This window comes from Carcharodon carcharias, chromosome 7 (genome assembly GCF_017639515.1).
Source record: "Carcharodon carcharias isolate sCarCar2 chromosome 7, sCarCar2.pri, whole genome shotgun sequence".
Taxonomy (NCBI): domain Eukaryota; kingdom Metazoa; phylum Chordata; class Chondrichthyes; order Lamniformes; family Lamnidae; genus Carcharodon; species Carcharodon carcharias.
In genome coordinates, this window is record NC_054473.1 from 167,502,347 (window position 1) to 167,527,622 (window position 25,276).

At 40.7% G+C, this 25,276-nt stretch overlaps 1 protein-coding gene across 2 annotated transcripts in view; it reads left to right on the forward strand.

Moving 5' to 3' along the window:
* cdh13 (cadherin 13, H-cadherin (heart)) overlaps positions 1-25,276 on the forward strand; it is a 1,064,070-nt gene that overhangs the window by 325,937 nt on the left and 712,857 nt on the right. For both annotated transcript variants that reach the window (XM_041191002.1, XM_041191003.1), the window contains exon 3: positions 11,839-12,050. In XM_041191002.1, coding sequence (XP_041046936.1) covers positions 11,839-12,050 — 212 coding nt within the window. The remainder of the gene's footprint in view (positions 1-11,838; positions 12,051-25,276) is intronic.

Sequence of the window (25,276 nt, forward strand, 5' to 3'; positions counted from 1 at the left end):
TCTATAACCTAATCCAAATCTTGACAGCTCTGAATGTGCCAAATTCCAGATCCTTCACCGAGCTAGTCGACTTCGTGAAAGGACATTTTCAGTCTAAACCCTCAGTGATCATGCACTCGGGAAGCAGTTGATGAAATAAAAACAGATAATGCTGGAAAATCTCAGCAGGTCTAGCTGCATCTGTGGAGAGAGAAACAGAGTTAACGTTTCAAGTCTGTATGACACTTCTTCAGGGCAGAAGAGAAGTGGAAGTGTGATGAAATTTATACTTTTTAAGGGGAATGGGGCAAATGGAGCTGGATAGAAGGCCAGTGATAGGTGGGGACAAAGGAGGGATTGACAAAGGGAGTGTTGACAGTAGCGGTTAGAGCTAAAAAGGATGCTAATAGTGGCATAAAGGTAAGAAAGGAGAATGTGATTATAGCAGAACAAGGGTATCATTGTGTGAAAGAACAACATAGAATAAGTAACAGATGGCCCTGTGGGGGATGGGGTGGGGGGAAGGGACGGTGGAGCGGAAAAAATGTATAGAAAATGGGATAAAAAAGGGGATAGCACCACAGATAAATGAATAAAAATTAAATAAGTGGATAAAAAAATAAAAATGTGGAAAAAAGGAGATTAAAAATGGGGGTGAGGTTAGAAGAGAGAGTTTATGGTCTGAAGTTGTTGAAGTCCAGAAGGCTGTAAAGTGCCTAATTGGAAGATGAGGTGCTGTTCCTCCAGTTTACGTTGGGCTTCAGTGGAACATTGCAGCAGGCCAAGGATGGACATGTGGGCATGAGAGCAGGGTGGTGTGTTGAAATGGCAAGTGACCGGAAGGTGTGGGTTATGCTTGTGGACAGACCGGAGCTGTTCTGCAAAGCGGTCACCCAGTCTGCATTTGGTCCCCCCAATGTAGAGGAGCTCACATTGGGAGCAGCAGATGCAGTAGACCAAATTTGATTAAATGTTTATTTGCAGCATAGTGTGAGGCCCCACTTTTCTCCCTTATCAGCAGTTGTCATTTCTTTAAGCTGCTTGCACTTGGTTGTCCAACCGAGGACTGAAGAAGAATACTATAACGGTGGCTGACAGTTTCCAAAATGCTAAAAGTTACTGTACAGTATTAACTCAAGGAATTACAATTTAAAATTATCTCTGCTTTTGGGTGGAAAAATCTTCAATAGTATACTATAATGTTTCAAAAGTCTGTTCTTCCTTCTCTTGCTTCACGTAGTACAGTGACATGAAGAGCAACCTGTTGTGGCACTTCAGGAGTTACTGGAATAGATCAATTGCAGAGCATTATTTTTAAATCATAACCTTTTTGATGCCACATTATCCCTAGTGGTTCATCCAAATGCACAAAATCATATTGGGGGGCGAAGTAGGAGTGGAGGTTGGCAATATAGTGACCATGGAAATGAATACATAAAAATAATGTCACAGTTTTATTACATATGAAAAGCAAAGTCAAATCTTGGATATCGATAAAATGTATGGTTTGCAACCTAGATTGAGGAGCATTAAACTAAGAGTTTATTCAAAAATTACATTTCTATATTCTGAAGTACATTACACTCTGGGGTAAAATTTGCTGAAAGGAATGGAATTGCAAATACATTTATAAAGACAAAGTGTATAATCTTGCTAAATCTAGCACAATTTTCCCAAGGAGCTGAATTGAAGAATGTTTGATGATGTATTTCTATTTTGCTCCTAGGTCTCTTTACATGCTTTGAAAATAAAATAATAAAAGCTATTTACTAAACTCGTCAGTGTAATATAACCTCAATCCTCCTTGGTTTTATTATGCTGACCAGCAGCAGGATTTGGATATCCTGGATTCTTAACTAACTGGAATGCAAAATTTCCAAGCAATGCGTGGACATAAGACACTATTTAGATATTCACTTGCATTGCCATAGCCTCTGGGGCTATAAGCCAAGCACTGGAAAATAGGGTTAGTATAGCCAGATCTTTATTGAATGGCACAGACACGATGGACTGAGTGGCCTCCTTCTGTGCTATAGATGTCCATGAGTCTATAAGACAAGATCTGATGGTCCTTCAAATCCAATCGACCCTTGGTTGGCTAATCTCCCTCTGATAGTACAGCTGTTTGTGTTTGGAAGACCTTGCTAGTCTCACAACTGTCTTTGCATGTTCAATATCATTGACTTATAAATGCCTGTACTACTTCTCCATTGGGCTACAAAGACCTTCAACCAGTTTCGTACCTCCATTTGAATGCCTGTGAATTTCATGGATTTGAACAGGAATCCAAATCTAAAGTCTGGAAATAAAAATCGACCATTTATCCCCGTGCTTTGTTTGGGACACGGTTATGTCCTTTGTGTTCCTCTGACATTTTGATTACTGTTCCACTAATACAATAAGAACACTCTATTGTCCAGATGCACCTTTCATGCTGCAAAGAAACTGCATTTCAGTATTACAGATGATACTGACACATTCTGCCTCTGCTCTAAGCCCTTATAAATCAAAGGCTGTTTTGAAATCCATGGGAGCAGTTGGGGTTGTGGATGTTGGAGGGGTGGGGGGTTGGGGGGGGTTTGTTGAGGATGTATTTGCAGATTACAGTGTCTGATATATTTCAGACAGCTGGATTTGTGTAAATTCTGCTGGTTCATATGAAGGTCAAGCCAATTCTCGTGACATATTTGTAATTTAGAATGTCTGAATAACTGCCATATTAATTATCTCTTGGATTTTTTGTAGACTTATAAACTGAGTCTTCTCTCCCTCTCTCTCTCTTTCCATTTGTGCAGCAAGTTATAAACATCCTCTCATACTAAATCAAGTAGATGCTTTCAACCATGAAGATAGCATTTTGGACAAATAAACAAATATCAGCATTACACCTGATAAAAGCACACAGTGTAAATCTCTAATAAACATTTGCATTCTCCTCAGTGATACAGCAATGTCTCTGTCATAAATCAAGCCATGAAAAATGGCCAAATAAAATGTTGCGACATATGTATTTTAGCCACCATTGTAGTATCATAAATTTCTAGTCAGCCAGCTTGATGCCAATCTGTACACTCTGTACCATGAGATTGAAGATTTCAGTTCATTTCAGTTTCAATGGACACGTGTGTGAAGTAGCTTTCTCTCTCAAAGTTCTGGTTTCATTTTCATTTGTGTCTACCTGCTACAAGGTCCTGGTAGTTCCTTTGGCTAACAGTCTGCCTTATAAATCAGTACTCAATAGATTGCTTAACACTGCAGCTAATATTCGCAGACTGGTAGTTAAGGCATCGATTCTAACTAGGCTGTGTCCTGTTTATACTGCCTAACTGAAACTACAGTTCTTTTACCTACCAAGAACTTTATTCGTATGAATGGATGGTGCTCCTCTACTAGTGATAAATATTTAAACGTTGAAAGAGTGCAGGCAGCATTTCCTAAATTAATTTGCAGTTATATTCAAAAATTATGCATGAAGTCCAAGGCATTCCCTGAGCACTTTCATCGTCCATGTGATGGTAATCCTAAATTGCAAGATAGCTTTTTTCATAATTTATTCATTAAAATGCATGGGCATCACTTGCAAGGCCACCATTTATTGTCCATCCCCAATACAAAGTGATGGTGAGTGGCCTTCTGGAGGCATTGCAATCCATGTGGTGAAGGTACTCCCACAGTTCTCTGATCAGGATGGAGTTCCAGGATTTTGAATCAGCGCTGGTGAAGCAACAATCATCCATTTCCAAGTCAAGCTGGCGTGTGACGTGGAGAGGAACTTGCAGATGGTAGTGTTCCCATATGCCCGCTGGCACTGCTCTTCTTGGTGGCAAAGGCTTTAGGTTTAGGAGAAGTCAAAAAAGCTTTGGTGAGCTGTTGCAGGGTGTTTTGTGGATTGTCTCTTTCAGAGTCAAACTGCATCCTTACTCCAGATTTATACTGCAACTTCACCACCATTGGGAACTGAAAATTGTTGTGGTGTCCATATGCCTGTAAAGGGACTGGTCCACTTCACATTAAAAAAAGAAAGGAATCATTGTGAAAAGGTACAGCTATACTGCAGGTACTGATAGATATTGATAATGAGTGAATGTTGACTGATCAGCTCTCTGCAAGAGTTAGATGTGGTGGGTGTTGACTGAAAAGACTGTCAAACTCTCATGATGCCGAAGGCATGAAACTCAGGAAATTTGAATTCCCAATCACAGGATTAGGCATATAAGATTACAGTAAATGAATAATTATGATCAAGAGTTTAAAGCATCATAAGGTTAACACAATGAGCAAGATTTCCCCAAGCTGTTGGAGGTGGGGTGGGGGTGAGCTGGGTGGGAGAGTCCTGGAACTTGACATCAGGTTGGGATCTCACTCTCTTCCAGCTTTCCCTGGGGTGGCTTTGAAGACAAGTGGGGAACGTCTTTGGATTTGTCGGTAGGTAATTAAGAAGTTGTTGAGGTAGGTCAGACTCAGCTGCTTTAACCCTGAATCCGGGATTACCCAGCCATGGAACCTGTTTCCCAACCTGTCAACAACCTGCCACAGCAGGAAGATCAGTGAAATGAACAAGCTGGGAAGGCTTTGATCAGTTCCGTGGAAGAACTCCAGTATTGCCATTGTGAGACTGCTGTTCCAAGTACTGCGTCTGTCAAAGGGTGCCCTCACAGCTTGACCGGTGCTTGTGACTTCGGAAAGGCACGTCACCTGTTTAGTAGTTCGCTCATCTGCAGCTTCCCGGACCAAGACCTCTTTCCCAGTGGAACAGGTGGGTGCCCATTGGCAATGGCTGGCAAGGTACCATCACTGGAGGGCAATGCCCCACAACCCCCCTCCTTCAAACCATGGTCTCCACCTCTCCTCAAGTTTGTGTGGTTCCTTTTTTTTTGCAAGGAGAGAAAGCAGAGAGCTGTGAGTGATTATATGGCTTGTGCGGAGAAGCGGGAAGGGCAGCATTTATGGAGGGTCACTGTGAGGCATGGGTGTGAAAGGGCATTAGGATGAGGGTGAGTGTGAACGTTGTCTGTTCAGGTGGCTATGTGAGATTTTTGGACAGAGAGGAAACGAATGGAGCAGCGAGGTGTGTTACCCTGAAGTGTGCGAGGCAGGAGAATGCTGGGCAACCCAGGGTGTGGGGCAAGCCATCTGAAAGTGTCACCTGTCATGCCCTGCTGGAGTCCTGAATCCTCTTGGTGAACTCTCTCCAGGTTGGAGAGATGACAGTCCTGTTGCTGCCTATGAGCGAGAGACCTGTTTTGCTGTCTTCCTAGTTGTTAGAAACAGCTTTAAGTTTAATTTATATTTTTTATTTGGGTGCCAAGATAGGTGAAACCTGGCTTTAGTTTCAGCTGGAGGATTTTGTGAGCTGGGTGCCGGGAGGTCTGTATATGTGCATTTGTATTAAGGTTTTAAAACTCTTGAATTAAAAAGATGAGTTACCAAGAGTTTAGTGCAGATGCCAGTCTTCAGCCAATTCAATTCACTCCATGTGATATCAAGAAATGGCTGAAGGCACTGGATACTGCAAAAGCTATGAGCCTTGACAATATTCTGGCAATCGTACTGAAGACTTGTGCTCCGGAACTTGCTGTGCCCCTAACCAAGCTGTTCCAGTACAGCTACAACACTGGCATCTACCCGGATATGTAGAAAATTGTCCAGGTATGTTCTGTACACAAAAAGCAGGACAAATCCAACCCATCAGTCTACTCTCCATCATTAGTAAAGTAATGGAAGGGGTCATCAAGAATACTATCGAGCAGCACTTGCTTAACAATAACCTGCTTACTGATGCCCAGTCTGGGTTCTGCCAAGGCCACTCAGCTCATGACCTCAATACAGAGATCTGGGTGTGTTCATAAGGGTCATGAGGACTCGAAACGTCAACTCTTTTCTTCTCCGCCGATGCTGCCAGACCTGCTGAGTTTTTCCAGGTAATTCTGTTTTTGTTTTACCTCAATACAGCTTTGGTTCAAACATGGACAAAAGAGCTGAACTCCCGAGGTGAAATGAGAATGACTGCCCTTGACAACAAGGCTACATTTGACCGAGTGTGACATCTAGGAGCCCTATAAAAACTGGAGTCAATGGGAATTAGGGGGGAAATTCTCCACTGGTTGGAGTCATACCTAGCACAAAGGAAGATGGTGTGGTTGTTGGAGGTCAGTCACCTCAACTTCAGGACATCACTGCAGGAGTTCCTCAGGGTAGTGCCCTCCGCACAACCATCTTCGGCTGCTTCATCAATGACCCTCCTTTCATCATAAGGTGAGAAATGGGGATGTTTGCTGATGATTGCACAGTATTAGCACCATTCGTGACTCTATGTCCAAATGCAGCAAGACCTGGGCAATATCCAGGCTTGTGCTGACAAGCGCCAGACAAGTGCCAGGCAATGTCCATCTCCAACAAGAAAGAATCTAACCATCGCCCCTTGTCGTTCAATGTTTTACCATCATTGAATCCCCCACTATCAACATCCTGGGGGTTACCATTGACCAGAAACTCAACTGGGCAACCATATAAATACTGTGGCTACAAGAGCAGGTCAGAGGCTAGGAATCCTGTGACAAGCAACTCACCTCCTGGCTCCCCAAAGCCTGTCCACTACCTGCAAGGCACAAGTCAGGAGTGTGATGGAATACTCCCCACTTGCCTGGATGAGTGCATCTTCCATAACACTCGAAGCTTGACACTGTCCAGGACTTAGCAGTCCGCTTGGTTGACACCACATCCACAAACATTCACTCCCTCCACCACCAATGCACAGTAGCAGCAATGTATACCATCTACAAGATGACTGCAGAAATTCACCAAGAGCTGTTAGACAGCACCTGCCAAACCCACGACCACTACTATCTAGAAGGACAAGGGTAGGAGTTAAATGGGAACACCACCACCTGGAAGTTCCCCTCCAAGTCACTCACCATACTGACTGGGAAATATATTGTCATTCCTTCACTGTTGCTGGGTCAAAATCCTGGAACTTGCTCCCTTACAGCACTGTGGGTGTGCCTACACCACATGGACTGCAGCGGTTCAAGAAGGCAGCGCAGCATCACCTTCTGAAGGACAATTAGGAACGGGCAATAAATGCTGGCTCTGCCAGTGAAGCCCACGTCCCCGGAGTGAATAAGAAAAAAAGTTTTTTTTAAAAAGTAGAAAAACATTATGGTGTTGCCCATTGACAGGGGTCCAGAGACAGAGGGAAACACAGAAGAGTGGTCAGCTAGTGTGTGCATATCAGAGAGTGCAGGCAGATGGTCTAATCTCTCTAATAATAAATCCTGCAAGCCTGCTGGGGAACTGAGGTTAAGGAACTTATGTTTGCTCTGAAGCTGAAGTAATAATGAGTTTACATTGAGTTTTTGGGGTGTCTCAGGGAGAGATATCAGCTGAATAAAAGCATCTAATAAATGCTCAGAAGTCTGCTGGAAGAAAACTGTTTGAAACTGAGCTAACCCAAGCAAGAAATCTTGCTGGTGAGACAGTGGTAAATCTTCACTGGGGTTTTGTGTTTGTAAGGGTTGCTGGGATAAAAGGAGTAATCTGAGTTTGAATCGTTCTCTGGTATCTGGATTGAAATCTTTCCAACCTTTTTGTCTAATGTAATGTAGTTAACTTTTCTTGTTTAATAAATGTTTTATTCTTTGTATTAAAAGTAAACTGGGAGATGATTGTGCATGTGTTCGGTAACTGACCGCCATGGTTTCTAAAAAAAAAGTTAGGATCTACCAAGCCAGGTTTCACTCTGGGATCTGACTTGTTCAGTATTAACATCAGCTGGGATCACAATGCAGGTCTCGCTTTTACTGGGGTTGCTGTAGCCTTAGGCATCCGTTTGCTGGTAAGGTTTTCTCCTCCATCCTGTGAACCCTTTAATTAGAAATCCTTACTTTGACAGGGTGGATACAGCATCCTGCCGACCCTCTCTCATTTATCAAGGAGCCCAGAGGTGAGGTGATAGTTAGCTTGCCCTGATAAAAAGCAATGGCTGGATGAGCCATTCAGAGTTGGGTTCCAGACCCGAAAATGGTCCCAACTTTCCAGCCAAAGATTTAGTATTAGCTGGGCTCTGCTTAATTATGGTATATTGTCCAATACTTTAATGTAGATTTTACATTTTAATGCGGTTTTACACGGGTGGGCCAATTGAGGCCAGCACAGTGTGAAACGCGAGCTGCAGCACTCCACGCTGCCTATGCGGGTGGGGGGAGGAGGGTGAGCGGGCCTAGTGCAAACTTCGCGCATGTCGTGCGAAAGAGCACTTCAATCTCCCTAAGGCACAGAGCTGCCTCAGGGAGATGAAGCGCTGTTTAAAAAAACTTAATGGACAAAATAAAAGTGGCTCTGCCTCATAAGTGGGGACTTGTTTTTAAATCAAGTGTAAAATTTTTATTGTATATTTATTTGCTTTCGGAAACCCCATCCCGCCAGTGGATGAGGTTTCCTAAGCAGTGCAAAAGCCACTCGGCGTTTTCACCTGCCTGCCAACCGTAAGTTTGGACGGGCAGCATAAATTTGAATTTAATTACCTTTTTAATAGCCTTACTAGGCCTTTTAATTGTTGGGCGGTGCGCTGCCGATTCCGGCGTGCGCTCGCCGAACAAAATATTGCGGGACTACTCGATGACATCAGGACGCTCACCCAAAATCATCGCACGTCATTTTACACTCAGACAGGTCAGGCGTGTGCCGACCCACCGAGTTCAATATTCTGTCCTGGGAGTTCTCCCAATCCCCCTTTTAACTAATATAAAAGCAAAATACTGCAGATGCAGCAAATCTACAATAAAGATGGAAAATGCTGGAAATACTCAACAGGTCTGGCAGCATCTGTGGAGAGAGACAGTTAATGATTCAGGTTGATGACCTTTCATCAGAATCTGTTAAGTATTTACAACATTTTCTGTCTTTATTCCCTCTCAAGCTAACATCACCCTAAGAAAATTAACTAATCATTCATCTAGTTTTCCGTTAATTGGACATCGCTTTAAGAAAATTGGCTTCTGCATTTGGCTATCTGTTTGACTATGTTTCACAAAGTAATTCATTGGGTGTAAAATGCATTAAGACGTTGAAGGTGTTCTCTAAATACAATTTCCTTGTTGTAGGCTAATAGTCTTCAACGTATCATTAAGGTCGAGTATTCCAGCTATCCTGTTGTGACGTATGTAACTTTAGTCTTTGGAAGAGGCTGTTTGCTGTGACATTGGCAGTTCTGCTTTCTTCTGGGATACCTTGCTCACCTTCACCACTGTGAAAACCTACATCAAGTTGTCGTCCATAATCATGAATTTTTTTGGTCATTATTTTCTCATGCAAGCTCAACTACCATTGCTGATATGTTATTTAACTCTATGGTAATATTGTCAATGAAATGCAAGCTATTAAGCTAACATTTGAGGTACACTTCACCATCTTTACTTAAGTTTAATTTTACTCAATCTTCTAAACTTTAAAACTTTCTTGACTTTTGAAGATCTGTTCCTAACACTCTTTACATACCTTATTGAATGTAATAAGTAATGATCATCAATCTTCTCCCTTGTTTAATTCAGTTTTCTAGAATAAATAGTATCTATCCCTCGTATTCGTTTGATTTGAGGTCTTTTAGTTTGTCTCTGGCTTCCATCTCACATATAACTACCTTATTGATTTTATTCTGGTTTTAGCTATTTTGGAAGGCATACTGCTCATAATCATTCCTGTGAATACTTGGGGGAAAAAATCATTCAGAATATTTAACTATTTTGTAGTCATTCCCATCTTTCTGTTTCTGTCTTCATCATTTATGGTTTTCATTTGTTCTTTGAGTGACTTCTGGTAAAATATTGTATATTGTTTTTAATGTTGTATTTAGCCTGTGTTGCTTAGACTTTTTTCTAAGTCTCTTTATGTCCCTCTGTAAACCCTTTGAAAATGTTCCTGCATTTTCTTATAGTCTTTCAAGTGAACCTTTTGCACTTTCTCATGGATTTTTCTCCCTTCTATTATTCAGTTTGCTTGTTAATCCATTTTGGGTCACATTGTATAATCTGAGCTTGTTGATTTTTGGCATTAATTATTCTGCACGCTCAGCATTATATCTTTTACGGTCTTCCATTCTCCCTGAAGTGATGTTGAACAAGCTCTGCTCATTTATTTGCTTTAGTTACACTTCATGGCATTGGATTGCCCCTTTTAAAAGACATACACTTGGCTTCTGGTGTAAGATATTTCTGACAACAGATTATGTTAATTTGTGTAATCCTATGATAACCATCACTCAGAATGCTATGACTTCCATTTCCTATACATCATCTGATGACTTTTTGACCAGATCAAGATGACCCCACTGCCTCTTGTTACCTCTTTGACGCACTGGGTCATAACAGTCATGCATTATATTTACCAAACTGATTTTCAAACAGTTAGGTTTATTTCTGTTCATTTGGGTAAAGTTTACTGTCAAATTAACTTTCTTACTCTCACAAAACCCTTTCTATCTCTTTTTAACTGCTGATTTTAACACCCTTCAGGTGTTTATATGAGGTTTATGAAAGCAAAATATTATTTAACATTTCACCTTATATGATTAGTATTATATAATTAACAAATTGAATAAGCTATTAGAGACTCTTATTTAAATTGTTATCTTAGCTTAACATGTCATAAATTATTTCTCCTCTTTATTTGAAAATACATAGTTTCTCCAAGTTTTCAACTATTTACAGACCCTGCACAGAACTATGTCAGGAGTCTGAAGAAATGTATATCTTGAGATCAGTGAACTACAATAAGCTGGAGGCTAAAAAATGAACAATCTTAAGTGAGTTGGATCGGATAGATTGAGCTGTCATCAAATTCCATTCTAGCTTTTTTGCAGTGGAGCAGGAAGAATAAAATATAGTTTAAAGTTGGCTACGTAGTTTCTGTAATGGATTTCTGAGAAATATAAATTGCACTGTAAACCATGCATTGGAACCATATTTAGATGGTATCAATGTCTTTGACTTGATTTGTCATCACAGCTCATGTTTGCTCTGGTTTGCTTTAATTCATTTAATCCACACTTGAGTGGTGTTGACTACGAATAGCTGAAATGCACACTGAATAGTTGAAATTAAGGCTGCCATGTTGTATATGTTTTCTAGGCTTATTAGCTTTTTGTATGCAAAATTCAAGTTCCATGTTAGCTGTGCAAGCAGGCAATTTTACTACTCATTATCTTGGAAATATTTTATTAACTTGTAAGCTAATTATTTATATGAAATTTGCAGCCCATATAGATTTACCCTCAAACTGATTAATACTTGGCTGATTGAATTAATTACTGACAGCAGATCCGATTTAAAAATAAAACAATGTAGTCTAATTGTTGAAGAATGAAAATGGACTACATTTGTGATTTAATTAAAGAAGAAATCATGAATCTTTTAAAATATTGCATGTAGATTGTAGAAACATATGTAACTGTGGATAAGTTAGAGTTTACAAAGTATTCTCTGGATAGCCCTGCATACCTTGACTTAGTCAGATTTGATTGCTGGTAGTTCTTCAGAAAAGTCTTATGGTGAACCAAGGGGAAAAATATGCTCTTTCTTCTGAAATTATATTAAATTGCAATGTACTAAACTTGCCATTGGTGTTGTTGTCACCCAACTTTATGATGTAAATCAGATATTGGTAACCACAAAGGCAATACATTACTAATGGAGTGACAGTTTTCTTAACGTTTCATAAGATGAATTGCTGCTAAGATCCACATTTACACTGCGCTGGAGTTTGTCCTTTGGAGTATGAGAAACAGCAAAGGCCTGCTTCTGGAATAATAAAAGTTAGCACTGAAGACTATATCTTAATTACCATTTTTTTCCTATGTCCTTTCAGTGCACTTTGATGACTGCAGTGGGAATGAAGGACTGAAGTTTGCAATTTCAAACCCAGACTTGCGGGTTGAAGCAGATGGCTCTGTGTTTGCTGCAAAAGGTATGGAGGCCACCATGCCAGGTTTCTTCATCCAGGCAACATCTATTCATGCGCAGGACTCTGCTGAAGTTCAGATTGAGAGAGGAGGGGACAATCATAGTAGAATTTTGAAGGTAATAACCGTAAACCATGCAATAAATAAACATTTATGCAGAATTGACATGCATTTTTGCACCTTCTTTGCAGATTTCTAATTTTGAGTGATTGGAATCAATTGCGATCGTCTATTTATCTTATCTGCACTTTTACACGTTGGTACTTAAAGTTACTTAAACTTGTTAATTCAGAATACATTAGTATGGCATCATGCTTAACAGTACACTGCGTACAGAGCTTCATTATGGTACTGTCTGTCTGGTAACAGTGATGAATGTGTTACGGAGAGAAAAAAAAAATGAACTGGCAACTCTCATGGAAAGTTCCTAATATCATTCTTGCTGTCTGTGAAGATGTCAACTGGAGCTTTCTCCCTGTGAGAGGAGGAAGTTCTGAGGAGAGAAAAAAAATCAGTTGTGAAGTCTCTCTGGCTGATTGTAAAGCAGCAGAGCCAGAAACTTGTTAGATTGCTTGCTCACTCTTTCCAATGGGTTAATGGTGTGTCTGACATTACAAAGTCTAAAAGATGTAAGGAAGAATAGGAATGAATTCTGAGGAAGTGCTTTTGTCTCTAGGGTTGCTGTTGCAAAACAACAGACACTGGAGGACTGAGAATTCTGGCAAACAGCATCACAGCCAGATTCTGTGCCACTTTTGTACCAAGTGTGATTTTCTGGCGGGTTTTGTTCTAGCTCATTTTTTTGAGTGGTCTTGAAAATATAAGCCACAACTTCATTTAGATATTACAAAACATGAAAATGAAGCGGAGTGTGATTTTTTTTTTCTATTTGATTATCCCAGGACTTACTCCACTCATTAGGAATAATCCTACATGAGCAATAGAACTCTTAAAGGGTCTGAAGCACGAGGCCCTATTTTTGGTTTTTCAGTCCATCTTAATTTTAGCATTTATTATCAAAAGTCACTTGGTAAAGCACAGAATTTGAGTATTGTTGAAAAAAAAAGGCATGGCGTCGAAGGTTTTTGCCTTGCACACATCAGGACAGACACAAGAATGCCAAACTTCAAAGGGAGCAACAATTTATACTGCATGAGAAAAGAATGCTGATTGGTTGGCAAGTGGACTCTGATTGGTTGAGGCATTTCCATGGAGTATGCCTCAGGGAACTGTTGTCCCCTGGACTTTTGTTTAATTCAAAAAAGCGTAGTATCTGGACATGTTTCTCTTGCCTGCAGAGGAAATGTCCCTGTGTATGAATGGGTGTAGCTTAGCCCAGTAAGTGTAGGTGAGGTGCATTATGAACCTGGCCAATAATCTTAAAATGGTTATTAGTATAATTCTTAGCACACTTGTGATTGTTCAGCAAGTGCAGTCCAATTGAGGATCACATCGAACGTTAGACACTCTTCTCTCATAATGGTTCATTCAGTGTTCAAATTCACCTTGGAAATGCAGCAGTCTATCAAGCTCCCTTTCCTCAATGTGCTAGTCGAAAACTTCGCTAATGGGTTCTCTACTATACACCTACCTACACTGGTTAATATACATGTTGGGATTCCTACAGTTCTATGCTATAAGATTGGCCTTATTGGGAATCTTGTACATAAGGCCATAACCATTTGCTCACTGTGCAAGCTTAATGCTGAAGTAGCGTGCACGAATAATGGTTAACCTGATCAGATAATTGATTGCTACATATCACACATACTCATGAATGAGCCTAAGACCACCACTTTCAGACCTGAAAAGTGCCCAGTCTACCTCAAATTACACTGGATATAAAGATATCTTAGATATTTGAACAAAATGTGAAGCCAGCTGTTTCATTCTGCTTCTGTGCAGTAGCAACATGAGTGGTATTTTCTACTAACAGGATGTTGCCATCAAACCAAAAAGATGTTCTGCCTACCACATAACTGAACAATATAGTGTATGAATTTCATTGCTTGTGTGATGGGAGTTACATAGGCCATATTCTTAAAGGCTGGTGGATCATATCAAACATTTCTTGGGCTGTTAGTAATAGGCAAGATACTGACTGTACTCAACAGCCTGTACTTAAAAAACTCAGAACATAATGCCTGACATTAGAAGTGATCCTTCAATTGGACAGTACTTGCTGAACAATTCTGAGTGTGCTAAGAATTACACAACCAATCTAAGATTATCAGTCTGGCTTACAATGTGGCTCACTTATGCTTGCTAGAAGCTACATATGCAGGGCCCTGTCCTCTGCAGGCAAAAGAAACATGCCCAAGCATTGTGCTTTTACGGAATTAAACAAAAGCCATGGGGGACAACATTCTCCATGGTAATGCACAGCCAATCAGTCAACTTGACAGCCAATCAGCACCCTTTTCTCATGCTGTATAAATTGTTGCATCTGTCCTGATGAGTGCAAGGCAAAAAGCTTCAACAGCATGTTTCTTTCCTCTGTTATTAATTCCTCTTGGTATTTTTCTGAAATATTGTTAATCTACTTGAGAGACATTAATTTCCTCCTAAGATATTTTTCTGTGTGATATTGACTAAATCTTAACTCCTAAAATAGTTGAGTTGGGGTCATGAGAGGGTAAAGTTAAAAAGGTCTGAAACTAGAATTCAGCCCATCCTGATCCACACACCCCCCCACCCCCACCACCACCACCACTACAAGCCTCCTGTTTTAATGGAGGTGGGATGAAGGGCAGCCAATCCACTACCAATCGGGTTGGTCATTTAAATATTATAATGAACCTGCCTGCCTTCATTTTAACAGTCGTTCTTTTTTTTTAAACTCACTCTACCTCATGTCAGCTGGATTCCCTAAGTCTTGTGAAGAAGGTGAGACGGTCTGAATGCATGAGATAAATGTGTTTACAGCACTGCATATGGACCTATTTATGGAGTGTTTCCTTCGGGCCCAACAAGCTGTCCAATAAGCCACTCCCTCCTCCCCCACCACCTGCACATCCACAATCTAACTTCTCCCCTGACTCTCTATTGGACCACCCAACCACCATTTTATCACCAACCTCGACCACCATTAGAAACCCACAATCAGGACCAACTTCCCTCCCACCCATACCGATCTCTAACATCACCCCCTCTTCTAGAACTACCCTGCTCCGCTCTACTGCATCCTTCAGCTGCAAGCTTCATGCCTAACAGGCCTCCAGTGTGTCAGACAGGTTGGCTGTGTGCAAAAACAGACAGAGAATAAAAAGATTCAAAGGAGCATACTAGTTTAAAAAATATTGTAGGACACGCACTACACCACCCCTCCCCCAATCCCAACCCTCCCCACAACCAACCAACCACGCTCCCCATCCAGTCACAATGCAACTGCATGGAATATTCCTCCTGGGTAATATCCAGACCACTGTCTGCTAATTCATTAGAAATTTGCTATCAGCAGAAGCATTTACAAGGCAAGATAAGTGGAACATGAAAAGTTGAAAAAAGGACATGTAAAGCTAGCAGTTTTGTGGGAGCTTGGGGAGTTACAAGGCACTGAATTGAAGCATCTTGAGTTCAAATTAGTGATAGGAATTTAGCTTGGAGGTGCTCCAGTTTCATTATTTCATGGCTGGAAGAAAGAAGAAAGAACTTGCACTTGTGTTTTGCATTTCATGACCTCAGGACATCCCAAAGCACTTCACAACTGGTGAAGTACTTTTGAAGTGGTCATTGTTGTAATGTAGGGAAACCCAGCGATAGAAGATAAAAGTTGGCCCACCGAAGAAATGACAGTTAGACTTCCCATACTTTCTATTATGCCACAAACTATATCAGCAATCTCTGAGGCTCGTATCTGGCCATAACTGAGGAATAACTCCCACTTTCAGCTCCAGGTGAGTATAGGGCCTATTGTAAATCAGTGCAATATCTGTATCAGAACCTGTGGCTAACTGGTACTGTAGGAACAGCACTGCCAGTCGGGGTCACTTGGTCCCTCGACATCTTTGTTGCCAGGCATGTTCCTTTAATTGCTCCCGGCCTGTGTTACGGCTTTATTTATTGTCCATCCATGTTTGTCCTGGGAAGGTGTTGATGGCCCCTTCTCCTTGAAGCACTGCAGTCATGATGACACTGCCCCCACAGTGGTGTTAGGTAGGGAATTTATGAATATTAACCTGGCAATAATGAAGGAATGATAACAAAATGCCAGGTGTGCAACTTAAAGGGGAACTTGGAGCTGGTGATGACGTAGCATAATTGCTGCCCTTGTCTTTCTTGGTATTAGCTAGGTCACGAGGGTGGGAGGTGATGTCCAAGTAACATTGCTCATTTGCTGCAATGCAGCCTTTAGAATATGCATACTACAAACACAGTAGGCCACTGATAGAGGAAGTTTCCACTGAGCTGAATAATAGGCATATCAGTCAAGTAAATTGCTGTCTTCTGGATGGTGTTGTGCTCCATGTTTCATGGCTCAACCCATCCAGGAGATTGGTGAGTATTCCATGACCCCCCTGATATAAGCAGGTGGTGGGCAGGTTTTCAAGAATTAGGAAATGAGACACTGTTGACAGAGTACCTAGCCTTTGCTTTTCACTTGAAACCGCAGAATTGATATGGCTGGTTCAACTAAGCTCCTGGTCAGTTGTGACCACTGAGACATTGTCAGTGGGGAACTTGGTAATAGTGGTTCTACTGAAAGCTGAGGGGAGGTTGCTGAGATTTTTCCTGTTTGAGATGACCGTTATCTAGCATCTATCTGAAAGGAAAGTGTGCTCCTTTTAGAGAATGTGAGCAGATTGATCACATGACTGTGTAGCGCAGGCCACCATGTTAATGTTAGTCTAGAGGTTCTGGTTGGAGAAGCACACATCATGTTAGTGCTCTGTTGTTTGTGTAAATAAATAGCATGTGCTTCATTTCGTATTGGTCTCTGCACCAACAGTACATTGTAATTGACTCACCTGCGAACAGATAAGCGTGCAATCAGTTCGAGAGCAAGGCAACCCATAGTAGAACTATTATGACACAGCCGATGGTAAAGAATGGAATTGCTCAAATCTCAGAGAGAAACTTGAAACAACTGTCATAACCCACTTTTTGCAATTTGTATGTTTTGAGATGCAGGCTTTGAATTCAGTAGTAATAAGACCACCGAGTCTCAAGAGGTTTTTTTTTAATATAAAAAAAATTAAACATTTATTAATGCAATAAAAATTGTAAGCACATACATATGTCTACAAAATTACTACTATAATAACTACAAAAAATCCCCTAATTTATCTGACGCTCAGTTATACCCCCCCCATTAAGGCAACAGTAAAACTCAGGTTTAAAAAGACACCTGGCAGTGCACACCCTGGGCAGTCACATTCAAAATGAGTTTCTTTCAGTCCTAGATCCTTACAGACAGACTTGAGGTCTACAGGCTGGATGCTTTTCACACTTGATGGATCTTAAAATGCCTCTGCTTTACACACAATCTCCTTTATGTGTATTTTTCTCTTTGAATGTAAATTTTCCATTGTATCACTAAGCTTTTGATTTTACCTCTTCTAACATCCTTTGATTCCCCCAATTTTATTAGTAAGCTGAAAAAAAATAAACACATTGCTTGGCATCTTCTAGCTAGGTGCAAGATTTCACCCACTCTTTTGAATGGTTTATTTAAAAATGCACCCTTGAGACCTATGGGCAGAATCTTCTGTTTGGCATGTGGGGGTGGGCCCCGCCCCGCCCGCCGACATGTAAAATGATGCGCGGTGACGTCAGGCGTGCGTCCCAATGTCACCGCATGTCATTCCGATCTTTCATTTGGCAGGCATGTACTGGAGTCGGCTGCGCGCCCGCCGAACTGTCAAAGACCTGTTAAGGCCATTAATAAAACAATTAACCAATTTGACAGAGCTGCCTGTCCAACCTTAATGTTGGGGGGCAGGCGAAGAACCCAGGCGGCCTTTGCATTTTTCATGAAACCTCATCCACGGGCTCCATGCCTCAGGGAGATATCGGCGCTCTTTCGGACGAAAAATGGTGGTGGGCAGCCCATCGCGGGCTCCATGTCCACTCTCTACCGGCCCGCCCGACAGGGAGAAAATCCTCCCCTATGTTTCTAAACTTCCCCGTGTTTATCTAATTACCATTTCAACCTAATTCTTTCTATACATCAAAGCCTTTAATCCAATTAAGACACACACATACACACACACACACAGACACAGAGATCACTAAACTCTCTTTTAAAAAAAAATTCCAGTAACATTATAGACATTAATCTCTTCATGACAAGAACATAACAGAAAGGAAGAAACAATTCATAATAATGAAATGGTTTTCATATATTCAGGATACCTAAAGTGCTTCATAGCCAATGAAATCCTTTTGAAGTCTAGTCCCTGCTGGAAATCTGGAAGACAATATGCAGACGACTATGTGCCACAAATCACAATTAATTAAATGACTAAGCATGCTTATAATGATGTTGCTTGAGGGATAAATATTGGCAAAGACACTAGAAGAACTTTGTTCGAATAGTGCCATTGACATCTTTATGTCCATATGAAAGGAAAAGGGAGTCTAGGTTTAACATCTCATTCTAAAGGTAAAACTATCTCCGTATTGCACTGAACTGCCACCTTAGATTATGGTGATCAAGTCCCTGGAGTGAAGCTTGAACCCTTGGTCTTCTATTTCAATGCTATAATTGAGCTGGGTCTGACACCTGTGGTGAAAATGTTACTTAGCACTTGTCAGCCCAAGCCTGGATACCTTCCAGGTCTTGCTGTAGGCTTGCATTGGCTGTTTTATTATTAGAAGAGTAATAAATGGAGCTGGGTAATTGTCAGTGAAAAGTCCCACTCCTTGCCCTTATGACAGAGGGAAGGTCATTAATGAAGTAGTGAAAGATGATTGTACCAAGAACACACTGCTGTTGTCTCCTATGGGTGTCTTAAAGGGTGAAACTCTATTCACACTCCACTCATGTAGTTTGCTATATTTTGCTAGCCATTGAACAAGAGGTTCAGGTGCTGGAGTACTCTATTACCTGCCCACAGACCCTAATTCCAACGCTGCATTTATTTCTGCTAGTCAGAATGCTTTGCTAACCATGCTTTTCTTCAAACACCTTTTGGGAATACTGAGATACACAGTGGGAACACATGTAGTCTTATTAAAGCTAAAAATGTTGAGCTGACCTTTTAAAAAGGTCCTCTCATGCAGATTAGGGTTCACGACTCCTCTGAGGGGCTGTGAACCATGACTCTTTAAAATCTTGGCCTGACTCCATGAAAATTGCGAAGGAGTAGGACATGCCTATCTCTGCAATGGAATTGGCCAGGTCAGGAGTGCTGGATTCAGGATTTTGACACGAACCAGCCCGTATCCTTTGAAGGCACTCCCAAAAATCAGACAGCATGAGAATCAGGTCCGGAATCCCGGAATTGAGACCCACCCGCCATTTTTAAAGGGCTCCCGAGTCATCCTGCCTCAGTGAAAATCCAGGCCAATACGGGAAAGAGCACAAAATGAATGCACGACTTTGTGAATCCATCCCACTGGTCTGCATTATGCTTGCTGTGCAGTTGAATTAATCACTTTTTTTGGCTGCATTGGGGATTTATCCTTTTATTTATGCAAGCAGAACTGTTTTATAATTTTTCATTCAGTTAAACTGAACAATATACCTTTGACTGGGAGGTCCTTTTAACTGGGAGGAATGGGAGTTGTGTGGACAGGAACTGAAAGAGAAGCCAAACCATCTGGACCTCTGCAGTGAGAGGGCCCAGAGGCATTCACTCCGGGGCCTCACCGGCTCAACCTCCTCTGCCTCCCATTAGAATCCAGTGGGAAGTGGCAGCTGGCTCGTGACTGGGAACGAGATGTTGGGCAGCATGAGTTGGCCACGGAAGAAACACTCACAGGTACTAATGGTTGGGTTGTGGGTGGCAGGAGAGCCTGGGAGAGGGGAAGTCTAATGTTTCCTGATGGACCCTGGAGGAACACTCTTTAAGAGTGAAAAACAATCACACCTGTATTTTTGGGCCTCCTGGAGTTTAATGCTCTAGTCTTACTAAGTTTGACTTCCTTTATGTCCTTATCAAACATAGGCTCAAGTTCAATGTTGTCTGAGGAGAATTATTTCACAATAATTCTTTGTGTTAAAAAAATGTTTGGTTTTAGCAACACAGAAGAGCAGTGCAACTGTGACAAATTTGTATGATTGACAATTGCTATCACCCAATATTGATTGATGAAGTTTACAAATAAAACATAGTTTGCTGTTTTGTCACCTTCTATCAGGGGTTATCTAGACTCCATTAAGTGAGTGAGATATATATGGCAATTAAAGTTTTGCTGAGGGATGTCTGACTTAACTGGCATCAGCTTTGTTCCAAGGGAAAGCTGTAGGGACCACAGGGAAAAAAATAAAAGCATCTCAAGAGAGAATATCAATTAAAGTCTAATGACTATTTGATTAAAAATTAATTATAAGATAATGTAGTGTTAAAATAATCTACCTTTCACTCATATGCTAAACCACTAATGCAGGGAAAGCTATTGGGACCAGCAAGGGACATGGCTCAGCAACCATTAAATAGGCCTCTTGTCGCATCTAATATGGTGGTTTAAGAGACAATCTCTTTTGTCAGCATGTTCTCTCCCTTGTTAATTAACAGGTCATTAGGCCAAACACGATAACATGAAAACATGACTTATCCAATTTTAGTTGGATGTTTAAACATGTAATAACATACTGTATCTCAGTAAACCATTAATAGACTGCTGCAAGTCGAGTAACCTTTTAAATTTAAGTTTCAGTTAAATATTAGGAAAAGGGAAGCCATTGTCTTTGGTCCCCAGCACAAATTCGGTTCTCCCTGCCACTGTCTGAGCTGAACCAGACTATTTGCTGCTTTGGCACCCTATTTGACCCTGAGCTGAGTTCTGAGCCCATCACCAAGATTGTCTACTACCACCTCAATAACTTCCTGTCACCCCCTGTCTCAGCTCATCTACTTCTTAAACCTTTATCCAACCATTTGTTACCTCTGGGCTTGACTATTCAGTTTTCTCCTGGTTGGCCTGTCACTGTGCATCCTTTGTAAACTTGAGCTTATCCAACTCTGCTACCTGTATCCTAACTCATGCCAAGTTCCATTTAGCTGTACCCTGTACTCACTGACCTACATTGTCTTCCGGTCTGACAATGCCTTCATTTAAAAAAATTCTCAAGCTAGTTTTCAAATCCCTCCATGGCCTCCCCACCTCCCCCTGCCCCCCTCACCCCCTCCCCCTCACCCCCACCACCACTCCCCACCACTGTTTACTATGTTAAAGATGTCACATAAATACAAATTGTTGCGATATGATAATGAAGAATACATTTCCACTGCATTAATTGTGCTGTTTCTATACCAAGGTGTTAAAATTTAGTTACCTGAATCTGTTGTATATGATTTTTTCAAATAATGCTTTCACGCTACATTGCGTATTGTGTAAACTGCCAAAATAGTTATTCAAATGATCATACATTTATAGATGTCAAAGTAGTTGACAAATATAGCATCATTTTCCCTTCTTATTTTCTACAGGCTAAGATGTCTCTTTAGGCCTGTTAAGTAACTTTTTGGATTTTTAGAAGGCATTTGATAAGGTGACATACAATATGTTTTGCACAGGATTCAGTTTTCTGAGATTGGAGGTAAGATATTAGCATGGATTCTGGATTTGTTAATTGAGGCCAGACAGAGAGTGGGACTAAAGGAGTTCAGGATGTAACTAGTGGAGTGCCACAAGGATTAGTGCTTGGTTCTCAATTATTTTCAATCTATATCAATGACTTAGATGATGAAGGACTGAGTGTGATATACCCAGATTTTGTTGATGGTACAAAACTAGGTGGAACATTAAGCCATGAGGAGGATACAAAGAGGCTGCAAAAATATAGACAGGTTAAGTGATTGGAGGTGGAAGTGTGAAATTATTCACTTTGGTATAGGAAGAGTGCAAAATCAGAATATTTTTAAAAGGTGAAAGACTAGTAAATGTTGGGACTCATAGGGATTTGGTTGTCCGTGCACATGAATTACAGAAAGTTAACATGCAGATACAACAAGCAACTAGACTTTATTGCAAGAGGTTTGCAGTATAAAGCCAAGGAAGACTTTCTACAATTTTGAAGGGAGTGTGCAACGGTAGAGGCAGTGATAGAAGTGGGGTTTTGAGCATGTTTTGGAGTCATGCAATGTAGTTGCAATGTGCTGTAGGAAACGTGTAGTCATAGTGAAGGATAGGGTAAGTGATGCAATCTTAACCAGAATGCAGAATGAAGGGGGTAGTTGTGTGAGTGTTACATTAAGAATGCCAAGGGCTAAGATAGGCAAGGAAGAAAAGCGAGAAATCTTCATTGTGTTGCCTTGTATGGTCTGGTGAGGATGTGGAACTTGTTGCAGTATTGAGAATATGCTCCTGATTACATATCCTTGTTGCTTCTCTCATCTTGACTGCCATTATTAAATGGATTGTAAGAGCACTGTTCGTGCCCTGATTTTTCAGGCCAGTTAATTTGGTCAAGACTGTCCAAACAAACTTAACCTAGGGCCTTTAGCAGGCTGCACAGTCTGCCGTATTTGCTGTTTGTCTAGAGTGAAACTCAGTGCTTTAGTACACTACATTATCTATTTGTCAAGACTCAAAATGAACATTTTTAATTTACTGTCAGTGTCACATTAGTCCTACTAGATTGCATTGTCTCAAATACGTTTGCTGTTGCTAAAGTAATAAAGCTAGGTTTTAGGCAGATTAAAGGTACCCGATTTCTTAATAATCTATCACCACAGGGACTGCCACTTTTTTAAAAAAAAGAGAAAGTCATTTGATTTGTTCAGCAGTATACTGTTTGATCTTGGGCCTTCTGAGATTTTAAGAATATGAATTATGTTGTTAGACTCAAAAGCCTGAGCATTTTGTAAAAAATGTCATTTTTTCCCCTTATATTTCATGCCACAAAGGATCCACACAGTTTGGATTCATGGTGGGTGTTTGTGTTAGCACGGTAATTGGCTGGCTGCAATTTCCATGGTGACAACCAAGTACACCAGGGTCATAAGCAACCTAATTAAAAATAAATAGGATTGTGGAAGAAGTGTGGACTAGTCAATGCTGAATCCAATGCCTTCATGGTTTAGTTATAAAACATTACAATATTTTTAGTGTTTATTTATAATATTTCCCTGGGGCAATGAAGTCAAAAGATAAGAAACATAAGAACATTTTCTTAGGTTTTGCTTACTCTTAGGTCACTGTGGAATAGATCAATTCTCTTTTTATCTGGGGAAGTGAGGAGAGAAGGGGTGCAACCTCCAAGAACATATATCATTTTTGTAGATATTTGTGATTTGTAAGTGTTACATTCATCACCATTACTGGGATTAATCTGAAAAATTATTTCTGAATTTATTTTTTGCAAGCTTTTTTTCCCCCCCTCCCTGTTCTGATCCCTCTTCACTTGTACCACCTGCAGCTGAGAGGACAGCAGGGGTTAAGCTGCTTATGGCCACTATTAATGTTGCATTTTGATTGCTGTGAGATGCACAGTACTGGTGGAGCAATGACTCTCATGCTAATCTTTGTCCTTGACCTGTAAGAAATTTCTAGACTCTGTTCAGCACTTGATGGCCATGATCGAGAACTTGGCATTATAGGGTTCATGGGCAACGGTCAATCTCTTGACATTCCATAAATCTGCAAGACCATATCACCAAGTGTCTTAAATTTAATCTGCTGATTTATTTACCATACAAATGATGAACTAGTGATGGGGCTACACTTATCTGGCCAAATGAAGCCAGTATTAGGACCTTGAGGTGTACCGTAATATTCTTACTATGATTAATTGTAGGGACTTATTGAAACTACCAGCTTTGCTGCTCAGCAGGAAGGTATACATTTCAATTAGACCGATCAACAGTTTTAATAAATGTGGTAGGTTGTTCCAAGGACTGATAAGTGGCTTGTTTTGCATGTAGCAATAGATGGTCTCCATGAGGGGGTGCTGTATATTTCTAGCATATGACTTCTGTCATTGGGGTTGCAGCAAAAGCTGAAAGAAAGGCAAGTTAATCATTTCAATAAAAGCACAAGGCAGCACTAGGAAATAAAAAAAAAATCAGATAAAACTAAGGACATGAGATCAGCCTGCAAACAACCTGTTGATTTGGCAATGGAGCTCAACATGCTAAGTACTTTTTTAAATTGCTCCTCTGTAGTGACTGTGTGGTCATTGCTTAATGGACAAATCACTCCCACATTGCTTTCAACCTCTTCTCTGGCTAGTTCAATACCATTTATTCAACCTGACCTCCATTTTGTTTTCCAATGTGCAAGATCTTGCATGTCATGTTCAGTGTCAGTGACTATAATCCTGCAACCTGCAAATATTGTTTTAAATCCTTCTGTGGCTACTTTGTTAGGCTGTACAGCTCCAGTCGATTTTATCATCTGTAAATTTAATCAATTTACTTTGTTTTTCTGAATCAGATAGTTTATTTTGGAGTTCAGAAAAGGGCTCAACAACGTTCCTGGGACATTCCAATCTCTTCATCCTTTCGTGTGGAACTTAATTGAAGGTTTTCTAGAAAAAACTGCTATATTGGGGGAGAAATGGACCTTATTGTGCCTATTAAATGTGGTGAAATGGATTCAACATGGACCAATTTTGGGGAGCACTGTTGATAGACGCCTGACCAGATTTTATGTTGGGTTATTTTTGCATGAGGGAGCTTAAGACTTGTTTTGTAGCCCCTTTTACTGAATTGGATCCTTAAACAATTATTGGGGCCTAAATAGTGATTGCCATGCAAGGTTCACATCTTTTAAAAAGGAATTAAAAAAAAAAATCAAACCAGGAGTTGGCACCATATCCACCAGATATATAATATTCCCTCCCCACCGTTCCACCTTTCTCCCTTGGACTTACTTTAGATTCCCTGCTGGAGGCAGTGCTGTGACCGGCGTCAGCAGCTCATCAAGTAATGTAAATGAATCCCAAGGCCCATTATCAGGCTCCCTGTTTGGGATACATACTGGTTGTACTTTCAGTCAACAGGCCACAGATGTTATGGGCCTTTCAGCATCTACTTGGAAACTCAATTCCTGCATAATCAAGGAAACTGGTCACAGAGTCTGTCCCTGCAGAAATTGTGTTAACTGTCACTTACTAGGTAGCTTCTGCTACTTTCAGAAATGAGAATGAACTATTTAAGTGATTCCTTTCATGGGTCAGAGAGGTTCATTGGCATTGCATTATCAATTATCATAGCATAAAAATTTTTAATTGTC